This window comes from Phaethon lepturus, unplaced genomic scaffold, assembly GCF_000687285.1.
Source record: "Phaethon lepturus isolate BGI_N335 unplaced genomic scaffold, ASM68728v1 scaffold31189, whole genome shotgun sequence".
Lineage (NCBI taxonomy): Eukaryota > Metazoa > Chordata > Aves > Phaethontiformes > Phaethontidae > Phaethon > Phaethon lepturus.
Genome location: NW_010564584.1, coordinates 1 through 10876, shown reverse-complemented (window position 1 = coordinate 10876; position 10876 = coordinate 1). Strand labels below are relative to the sequence as shown.

General features: G+C 45.6%; 2 protein-coding genes across 4 annotated transcripts; one reads left to right on the top strand and one right to left on the bottom strand.

Annotated features, from left to right (window-relative positions):
* Window positions 1-1182: 1182 nt before the first annotated feature.
* Window positions 1183-2669, top strand: ATP5J2 (ATP synthase, H+ transporting, mitochondrial Fo complex, subunit F2). The gene is made up of 3 exons (XM_010294922.1): window positions 1183-1279; window positions 2154-2270; window positions 2641-2669. The coding sequence occupies exons 1-3, from the start codon at window positions 1186-1188 to the stop codon at window positions 2667-2669; spliced, it is 240 nt and encodes a 79-aa protein (XP_010293224.1). The 5' UTR covers window positions 1183-1185.
* A 1295-nt stretch (window positions 2670-3964) lies between these two features.
* On the bottom strand, window positions 3965-10862 carry CPSF4 (cleavage and polyadenylation specific factor 4, 30kDa). 3 transcript variants are annotated; one of them, XM_010294921.1, is made up of 8 exons: window positions 10733-10862; window positions 9775-9825; window positions 9106-9258; window positions 8219-8314; window positions 7973-8066; window positions 7439-7511; window positions 6468-6560; window positions 3965-5098 (listed from the first exon to the last, which is right to left on the bottom strand). In XM_010294921.1, the coding sequence occupies exons 1-8, from the start codon at window positions 10833-10835 to the stop codon at window positions 5030-5032; spliced, it is 732 nt and encodes a 243-aa protein (XP_010293223.1). In that variant the 5' UTR covers window positions 10836-10862; the 3' UTR covers window positions 3965-5029. The 3 variants fall into 3 exon arrangements, with proteins under 3 accessions (XP_010293223.1, XP_010293221.1, XP_010293222.1); XM_010294919.1 differs by having other exon boundaries at window positions 4202-5098; window positions 6468-6616; window positions 7417-7511; window positions 10733-10835; XM_010294920.1 differs by having other exon boundaries at window positions 4202-5098; window positions 6468-6574; window positions 7444-7511; window positions 10733-10835.
* Window positions 10863-10876: the final 14 nt, after the last annotated feature.

The following is a 10876-nucleotide window of genomic DNA, read 5'->3' as shown; positions in this document are numbered from 1 at the left end:
ACTGAAATGGGACAACACAATACATTATTCATCTGTCATGTAATCCCTGTGAAAAATAGTCTAACATTCCTCCTCTTGTCTTGACGCCACCCAAGAAGACTGTGGGAGAGGGCAGGTGACCCCTGGAAGCGGTCTGAGAAGCCTCACTTCTTAGATTACAATATACAATAACAAATGTAAAGGTATGTTGCAGTATATACCATCTGTCAATGCACATTTACAGCACTAAGAGTTGTAACTTCTTCAGAGCACAATGGAAAAGGTTCATTTGTGGGACATCAGCAGCCCCCAAAAGACTGCTGATGAAGTCTCGTGACGGTGCTGATGATGACATGTGAATTTTTCTCTCTGCTATTTTCACAATCTGCACGAGGCTTCACCTCTGCGGCCCCGGCAAGTGCTGGCACCTGACATCCCACAACGTACAGCGGGCATGGGGCAAGGCCCTGGCCTGCCCCAAGGCATTGGAGGTCACCCTGCACAAGTCACCCAGTGTCGCTGGGCCACCGTCTCCTGACAAGGGCCCCTGGCCCAGAGGAGGCCTTTTGGAACGGGGCAGGGCGGGAAAACCCCCCCAGGGTGCCACCAGCCCCATGACAGGCCACCAGTGCTGGCAGGGCCTCACACAGACAGGCCTCAACGCAGTGCCTGTGGCAACTGTGGCAGCGTGTGCAGCCCCCGCTGGGGAACCGACCTCCCTGGTGAGGAGATGGGACGCGCAAAAGGCGACGCCGGGGCCAACACCTCCTCAGTGCGGCCGTCCGGGCAAGGGGGCGCGCGACCCGCCCAACATGGCGCCACCCTTCCCCACTCACCCAACATCCGGGGTTCCCGCCTGACCTTCTTCCCGTGAGCCTCAGCGGCCCGTCCTTTCCCGACGTCCCCCGCTACGGCGCAGAGCCAAGGTGACCGCGGCTCCCTCCCTTCCTCTCTCTCTCTCTCTGACCGGGCTGTCTCTCTCTGTGCCGCAGTTCTCCTCAAGGACATGAAGCTGCTGGACGTGAAGCTGGGCCAGCTGCCTACCTGGCTGGCCATGAGAGACTTCACCCCCGGCGGCATCGTGGGGGCCATACGAAGAGGTGAGTGGGGCTGAAGGGGGCCCAAGGTGACCGCGGCTCCCTCCCTTCCTCTCTCTCTCTCTCTGACCGGGCTGTCTCTCTCTGTGCCGCAGTTCTCCTCAAGGACATGAAGCTGCTGGACGTGAAGCTGGGCCAGCTGCCTACCTGGCTGGCCATGAGAGACTTCACCCCCGGCGGCATCGTGGGGGCCATACGAAGAGGTGAGTGGGGCTGAAGGGGGCCCGCGGCGGGGCTGCCCGCCCTGCAGAAACAGCTCCGCACCCCCTCGGCCGGCCAGGGCCTGGAGGCTGTGAAGCCATTCTCCTGGCGGAGCTAGGCAGATCGATGCATGAGCGTCTCTGGCTGCTGGAGTGGACCTTGGCTGTGGCCGGGAAGATCCGGCCGCACAAGGGCTGCTTCATGGCAATTTTTGCTTTCCCAGAACAGTGCCTCCTGTAGCGTCTTGTTCTCCCATCTCACATGTAAATGTGTTTCTCGCATGGGCTTTATCCACCAGAGGTTTGTTTTCCGTATTCCTTCTTGTATGAAGAAGAAATACGGCAACTTGACTCCTGAAACTTATTTGCTGGAAATCTGGAGGTTTCCCAACGTCACAAGTAAATAAAAAAATGCAGTGAATCCCTAAAGATGATAAGGACACATGGTTTTTATAGATCGCTTGGCAAAAGTTTTGACTGATGCCCTTTTCTGTCAATACAGATATGGCATTCAGGTAGACTTAAACACAAAATACCGAATGCAATTGTCTGCATAATGTATATACACTAGTATGAAAGAATTAGAGAGTTCCAAAGCAGCTTGACCTCATGAAAGTCACAATAATGTTTAAGGGAAAAATGATAAATGGCGCTTTTGTTTCCCCCTCCCTTTTTTTTTTTAAGGCTTAGCGCTGTTAGCTTGAGTTCACCTTGCTTAACTAACAGACAAGTTGTGTTCTCTCAGACTTGCTTCTGAGACCCTCAGGTGTTTCATTAGAAACAATTTCCTGAAGTTCTGTGAAACTGGGCTGCTCCTTTCCGACACACAAAAGTACGGAACTCTTCTGGCTGCTGTGAAAACTTTTCTCCTACACAGGTTACGACAGATATTACAGTAAATATATCGATGTCAGGAAAGGAGGCCTCGGTGGTATCTCCATGGTGCTTGCTGGTTATGTTGTTGTCAGCTACATCTGGAGCTACAGTCACCTGAGTAAGTAAAAGCAGTATGGCCATATGTCTGTAGTGCAGCTTGGAAGATTGCTTGGGGCAATAAAAACAATCTGCTGCTGCTTTTAGAAATAAAGTGAAAGGCTGTGCTGACCATTGCTGCTTGAATCCAGGACTGTTGGCAAGCAGACTTCTTCCAGCCATAGAGAACTTGAATGCTTTTAGTAAGTTACCAGATGGACAGTATTTTCTTGGTGATGAAGATCTTGTTGCCTGTCTGACCTGACAATACTTAGAAACTACATGCTCTTTTTTTTTTTTTTTGAGAGTGCTTTCTTTTCTGCAATTTCAGGTATGGTGTTTTTCTCTTGTGATTTCAGTAAAATTAACCTGCTTTACTTTGAATGACACAGAGCATGACCGCCACAGGAAGTACCACTGAAGCGTGAAGGTGCAGCTCCTGAACAGACTTGGCTACTGGAACAGTTGTCATGGTGGAAGACATCAGAACTATTCATACTAAAAATCTGTGGTATTATGACCAATAATAAAGTGCATACACTTTAAACTTGCCAAGCTGACACTCTTGTAACTGACTTGTTAATTGTACTGTGCAAGTGAGTTTGTTTTCTTAGAGTTTCACCCTTCAGTTCAGAGAGGGCTGGGAAAGCATCTGCTACTTGGGTTGCATTATGAACTGGGGAAACTTATTACAAATTATTCCTATTTAACTGTTTGATGAAAGTAAAAAGCAGAGGATTGCTTCTTAGTGGCTGTTATGTACAGGCTGGACAACTAGCTGAAAAGATACAATATACAGATTTGAAAGAACAGTATTTGAGCTTTAAGAGGCCTGTTGGTATGGCCACGTGTTTCTGGTTCTCAGTCAGGCTGTCACCTGGGGACTGTAGGTATTTGGGCAGTTTTCTGTCCTTGCAGAGCACTGCCTCAGATGAGATTGGTTTAGCTTTAAGGAGGTATGCAACTCCCATTCTGTTATGGGGATTCTAATGCTTCTTACCTCCACTAACCCATTTCTATCAAAACTACCTACTTTCATTACTAAAAGAAGCTGGAAGTTTATAATGAGTATAAGCTTAAAAGACTTTTACTATAACAAAGGTCCACGAAGTTAAACTAAAGGAAAACTTTGCTTCTTGACTTAAATGCAGTGGTGAGAAGTTTAGCAGGAGACACTATGTGCATAAATGCAGCTTAAAGGAGCATCTGTGGGTTTGGCCCCAGCTGATGAACTTCCTCACACATCCCTCCACACATGTGCATCCCGCTGTCGCAACACTACTTGCTGATACTTGGCAGAACCTGCAGTATCCTTTTCTGAATAGGAGGGAGAACAAAAAACACTTCAAAGGGATACAAAGGATTTCTCAAGAGCTTCAGTGGTAACAGGAAGGCTTTTGGTTTTGGAAAACATCTGTTCAGGTAGTGAAGACCATAAACTCCTGAACTAGACAGGGAAGGCAGCCAGACATCTAGGTGTTGGTTCCCTTTCCATGTGCCTAGTTACATGCAGGTAATACGTCTCATAGTGAGAAGTGTCTGATGGTCTGTCATACCATAGTCACTTATACTTGGAACTTCCTATTTTGACTGACCATGACTCCCCACAGTGAAATAACTGTAGTTATTCAAACCAACCTAAGTTCCGGTCACTTCTCTTAATCTAGTCATATTATCTTGTTCTTAAAAAATGAAGAAAAATTCACAGCAAGCTTTTCCATTGGTACATTTCAATAAAAACAAAGTATAAAGGCAGTCAGCAAATGAGAAATGGGTTAGAATCAATAAGGCTCATATTGTAGGTGCAAATTTTTTTTTTAATTCACGTTTTATCATTGGCCCTTTTGAAAATAGTCTTCTCACAAAATGGATCGGTTTTGGCTTGCAAAATTGCTCTACCACTTTAAAAAGCAGTGTTCCATAAGAATATACATCTCCACTTCTTGGTCTTCTCTAGGTTATGGAAATACCTGCTCAGTGTGAGCTGGACAACGGAGGCGGGGGCTGAGAAAAGGCTCTTCTATTCCTACTCTTCAAGCTGTGTTCACTTCTCTCCTTGCTTTTTGCAAAGAGAAAATGAGCACAGATGTGTCTTTCCTACAATCGTTTGGCTAACCACAGAGATGCCAATTTATTCTCCCCTTGATTCATTCTCACTCAGAAAATTAATTTCTAACCTTCAGTATGGCAAGAAGCACAGAAACAAAGCAAGTGGATGAGAGTTTTACAGCCTGATGTATGTGATGCATTAAGTCAGCCACCAGGACAAGCTTACCGACTACAACAGGCTGGACCTCGGAACACGACTTTGCTTTTTAAGAGCTACAGGACAGCAGAATCCCTGCTTCCTCACTGAAGGGAAGGCATTTCAAATATTAATTTTCCCAACCAGTCTTCCTGCTTCCACAGGGAGGGCTGAAACGCTGCAGGTTCTCCAAAGAGAAGTGGCAGAAGGAAAACACTTTAAAGAAACACTGGCGTAAGATGCGTTTACGTAGAATGCTGCACCGGTGAGGGGTTTGCATATCTATTTGCTTTTAGATCTACCTTTCCACAGGGCTCAATGAAAATAGGCGGAGACCAAAATCTATTTTTAAAAGGTTAAAACATAAAAAAAAGTTGTGGACAATTACAAAAATGTTGCTTAGCAGCAGCCAGCCTCTCACCAGTTCTTTCAGTAATGGCATTAAAAAACAACCTGATTAATAGTTCAAGACATAGTGCTAGGCAGAAACCTTTTCTCAGTGTTAATAGCTCCCTTGCACTCTTCGTTCTGCTCTTTCACTGTCCACTGAGAAAGGCCAGATGTCCTTTGGTGCATCTGTTGGCATAATGACCTTTTTCACCACACTAAAAGAGAAAGAGAGAGGAGTTATTACACAGTTACAACTTTTTCCCCTCTAGCTGCCTTTATTAAAGTAGCTGGCAACTTGTTCCAGTCTGGAAGCTTTTCTGTGCATGGAAGATGCAGCATTTAGCAGGTGAAGTGAAACACGGTGTCCCATGGGACATGATTTACGGGCTATTTCTACTCTCTGGAGCAAAAGGTGCTTCTGTGCTGGGATCGACCTGATGCCATGTTATTATCACACACCACAAAGGAGAGTGCTCTCAGCACACTGCTACAAACAGCAAAGGCTGTAACACAGAAGGAGAATTTCAATGTTTGAGGCTTCCAAAACGACTCCATCTGACACGCACTACATCAGAGACACATAGGGACTCTCCTGATAAACTATCCTGAATTAGAGAGAGAAAAGTGCATCTGAACAGGAGATTCACGACTTTGTACCTTGAAGCTATTCCAGTCCAGAAAGAAATGCCAGTATCTGATGCTACAGCATTCTCCAGATATATAATTTACTTGCAGCTAAAATAATAAGCAGCTATTAAAGGGTTTCAGCGAAACAGATTCAACTACTTAATATCCCTGTCCAATCACAATAATTTTTACCCAAACAAGCACTTAAGGCACAGAAGTTGGCATGTACGACGACGTAACTGTCAAAGCTGGTGGGACAGGAAGATTCTTTGCCCTTTTCTAGCGGCTAGGGCTGGAGCTTTTGTGGAGAAATAAACAGAGATGGAATCTCAATTGTGTTGAAGTTTTACCAGTGCTCCCCAATGAGCAACCAAAGTGAATTCCTTCGTTTGACAGTGACAGGGTGCACTTACAGCTGCAATACTGAACAGTCTTTGCATATTCAATTTCTGGTACTTGCAAAGACCTTCCATGCTAACAGGGGAGACGAAAATTTTTCTACGGTCACCAAGTATAAGCAAATTAACTCATGAGACAAAACTAATATTAGTTCTTATTTTGAAACGTAAAGATCAGCAGTCTCACTTAACCGTCATTGTGGTAGGGCTTCCTGTTTATTAGCAGATGAGCAAAGTCTGTCCTACTGCAGCCTTAATTGTCACAGTAAGTCCATGAGCTGGCAAACTAGTGACCTAGAGGCCTCAGAACTCGATGCTAATTCCCACAGCTGTATCCACGCAGCAAAATGGAGTGTCTATTGAGCAGCAGAGTGCACATTTCATGAACCTGCTTATGCTGTGAAAAAACCTTTTGCAGGACCAACACCCCTTATCACAACAGTTCGTTCCTTTGCCTGCGGCAAGCAACCAGCAGCAAAGCAGCGTGATGTAGTTCAGGTGATGAGCACTCTGTACTTCTTAAGTCTAGTACCCTCTGCTTCCCTCCCCTCTAAATTACCTTGTAGCAGGTGACCTGCTCCAACGGCCGGGGTCCTCTATTCCCAGTGTTGTTATTTTGAGATTGCATGACTCCAATGACTTGCGGTGTCCTCTGTTGGTTAGGAGAAGAGTTCCGACTCATTAAGCAAATCAAGGATAAAGACCTTTAAGGTTGTTATTTTATTAAGAAGGGAAAAGAGCACCCCACATATCAAGTGATCAATTTTCCTTCAAATCTGTGTGTGGGTGCTCTGCCAGCTGGAACACCAGCGAGAAGAAATCAAGCACCAAGGCTTACAAAGGCCAGCTATCCTGCTTTTCTCTGAAAGCACATTTAGAGAGTAGGTTTAGGCCGGTAAAATATCATTGCCATTACTGAGATGTCACACAGATTACAAAACTGGCAGATGGCCGCACAACCACGTGACGTGCTTCTATGTAACGTGGGAGTGTTTTGTGACTAGATCTCCATGTAAAGTTGGAACAATTGTAGGGCTTTCAGCACTATAATGGCACTCAGGGTTGGTCGCTGCTTAATTCTTGCATAGCACCCTCCCTGCCAGGCAGTGCCCCAGGCAACAGAGCTGCCACTGCTGGCCTCTGAGCAAGAGGACAGTACTAATGACTGAGAAGGTTAAGCAGGGCAAGGGGAGAAACAGAACAAAGCAAAACACATGGACGAAGGCAGCAGCAGTCTGTTGTGATCAGATGGTGGACATTAGAAGGCTGGGAGGAGGGGAAAGAAGGCAGTGCTTTGTGGTTTATTGGAATTTTGTCTCCAAGTTCTTAATTACAAAAGGGTATCACACCCTGTTGTAAAATAGGAAAGGTTTTCCCTCATTCAGTGAGTATTTCTCCAAGGCTTTCCAGCAAGCGGGATCCAAGAGCCCAGGTGTCCAGTTCTGACCACTAGACAATACACCCTCTTTTAAAGCACTGTGGGAAATGCTTCAAGGCTGGGCGTGTAGGGGAGGCAGGGGAATTGTGTACCTTTTGCTGTGTTTGTGTCGGTTGAGGCAGTGGTGGTTGCTCTGTGGTTCCCATTGGCAGTTCAAACCGAGGGCTGGTTTAGATGGAAACAAGAAAATTGATTCTCAAATCATATGCCAACATTTTACCATCAGCTCAGTCAGGTAACTCCAAACAACAAAACAAACATTCAGCCAATTAAATTTGGCTCACAGGAAATAGACTTCCCCCTCCCCACTTCTCTGCATTCTGATGCTCGGCAATTACATATACAAAAATGACAATCCAGTATGCAATATATCCCTCTACCTGTGAAGTCTTCTGGAATATAAACCCATGTGACCCCACTGCACTGATGGCATCTGATCACCACACCAGAGTTCTCACTGGGAACTCCCTGAAGAGGCCCTGCCCCACATCCTCAAACTGGGACAACAAACTAAATGTTGGCCAAATCTCCAAAGCCATTGGGAAGCACTGGAGCACCCTCATTTGACATATACTGGATTACAAAGGAAACGCAAGATTACAGGACAAGCCTGGAAGCATACTCACTGCATGAATTTACAGGTAGGCCCCTCTGGACAGAATCCTACTAGATAATTCACACAAATGACTCTTCGAGTGTGCCGGTGTCTGCAGAGGGGACCTGCAACACAAAACTCAATAGTTCATGTTCCACATATACATACCCCAGCACTAAGTAGTAGCAGGTACACAAGCAGATCACGCAAAAAAAGAATAGCAACACCCTACCCTTGATTTATAGCCACAGAAGCAGCAACTGTGTGACATACATACCATGTTTACAGAAGCCTCTGTCATACCAGGGACAGTCTTTGATCTTAGACTCCGGGTCAATGTGCAAGAATGGACATTCTTTGTTACTGCATTCCCCTGTACCAAAGGCAAACACACTTCTTAGTCAATTGTGCCTCTTCAAGATCAAATGGCTCCCAAAACATTACCTGGATCATGTAGCTCCCGCAAAGCTGCTACCAACGTGTATTAAGTTCAGGCAAAACAGTCTTACTGCCTGCCTTAACCTAGATGAAGAACACCAAGGACTCACCCCCGGCAAGTAAAGTTCTACCAGACTGGATTATTTACATGTGCTTTTAAAAACAATGCAGAAACTAAATTTGAGAGAGCAGTCACAATAACAAAAACCAAACATTTAGTGCACCAGAAGTGTGGAGAAACTACAAATTGCGCACTAACCTCAATCCAAGGAAACCTACAAGACTGTAAGTTTCTGACAGCAAGTTGCCTCATTATGTCCAGATCTCCAGAGCTGGAAAGCAAGTGCATAAAAGTTTTGCACTCCCATGCCCTCTGCTGCTCATCAACTCCCCAAAATAAGAGTCATGCAAAGACCAACTGCTCAGCCTACTCATCTCGTACCCAAAACAGAACGGTAAGGCATAATACCCAGTAAAAACTTGAATTTCCCCCCTTTCCCCAAAGGACAAGCTCTTGAGAGAGAAGACACCTACAGTATGTCACAAATTTAGGGGGATAATAAGATGAAGGACTAAGCAGACCTCAAAAAGTACAACCTAACAATATCATCAGACACAGAAGAACTGTAACGCTCTGAAGACGGATGAGAGGGATGTACCAGGATCCTCTTCACCAGACTCCCACACCAGCAAGGAACACTAAGTAGGAGCTACAATGCCCCTTACCAAATTTGGAGTAGAAGTAACACTCAGGCATCTTGGTCATGTCGTACTCGTGCAGAAACTCGCACTGGTCTCCCTTTTTGCACAGTCCTCGTAGCCAGTGTTTGCAAACAACTGTCTTTTCCCCACTGATGTGTCGGAATGGGCACATGCCTCCTGCAGAAGGATAAGACAAGGAGAAGGGAAAAAAAGAACCATTAAAATCTGTGGCACATGAAGGTGCAGGACAACAGCAATACCCCGTTCCCCTCTGCAAGAAGGGTCTCAGAAAACATAATTTTTTCTTAGGAATTAAGGCTTTAGTGGCAATAGCAAAAAAGGGAACTCCAGACAAGTCTTATGTTACCCCCTAATGAGCTAAGCAATGTAGCCTCCAGCTCTTAATCCTGGCAGCCACGAATCACAGCAACTAATACAGGCACATCCACAGCAAGGTCTGCATGTGGTAAGTTCAAGCCTTCTTTTACAGGTAACTTTGCTTATTCACCTCCCAGCTTCTTTAAAAAAATATCATTCTTTCCTAATTGTTGCAGTTATTCCAACATCATTCAGTTTTATCCTCTATGTTACCCCCTTATCTTTACAAAAACAAGACTACTGTAGACAGTGCTAGAAAACCTAGATTCCTGCCTCCACCCCTACAAGTACAACTGTACTGGAAATATTACTTGCCTTTTCCACAAGCCGCTTTTAAAAAAAATTCACAGACAGCTGCGCCTGATTCTGAAAAGAGAACAAAGAAACATAATTAATTTTAACAAAATTTTGTGGCAGCTTTTAAAATATTTTCTTCCCCAGAAAGCCAATCAGGTCCTCAATGTCAAAAGAAAAGTATTGTTTTGGTTTGCGGAATCTCCTTTCCCACATAAGTTCCTTGTTAAAGTCTGGCGCGCACAAATATCTGTATTCTTCTTGAGGGACACCGAGGGGAATTTGCAGAGGTCTGGTGGTGTTTGCTTTGCTTTTCAGATATTTAGGTTTTACTGACTAGGTTTTCCTCTACTGCTAAGTCAATCATGTCAGTGAGCCCCTTATTTACAGTCCTGACAACTGACAGTCTCCTGTTTTTTGACCAGAACAGCCTGAAACAGCCATTAGTGCGTTATCACTTGCTGATCCTGACCAACAGGTGTCACAACATTCAACAGAGTTAAAACACAAATTTAGTAGCCCAGACTGAAAATTTCAGCAAACTACAGGTCTCCTGAGAATACCTGTGTCAGATTATTAGACTGGAGGAGAAAGTTTAGAGACCACAGATATACCTAAAGATGACGTCCCCTGCCATCAAAATGCCTCATCTATCAAAAGGGCATGAAAAAAAATAATAAAGTACTGTGCAGGAAAGTGATGTTTATTCACCATAATGCTTCAACTTTCACTTTTCAGCCTGGCTAGGTATTAACTACAGCTTTCGTTAAGTAGGAAAGAAAATATCTGGACTGAGACAGAAGTTTCACAGGGAAAGCAGAAGTTGAGTGTATCGAAGGACCTAAACAAGACGCTTAGACCCTCGGAAACCTCCTCCCCTCCCCCCAGCCCCGCGACGGCTCCGGGGACAAGGGAAAAACGCCGACCCCGAGTACCCCGGGGAGGAGGGAGCCGCGCAGCGCCCGGTGCCCGCACGCACTGTCCATGCCGGGGAAGGGCAGCGGCTGCGCCCCCAGCTGCTGCTCCACGGCAAGCTCCAGGTCGAACTTGATGTGGTCCACGCTGGCGATGAGCTCCTGCATGGTGGCGGCTGGGGGGCGGCGGCAGCGGGAAGGAAGGGGGG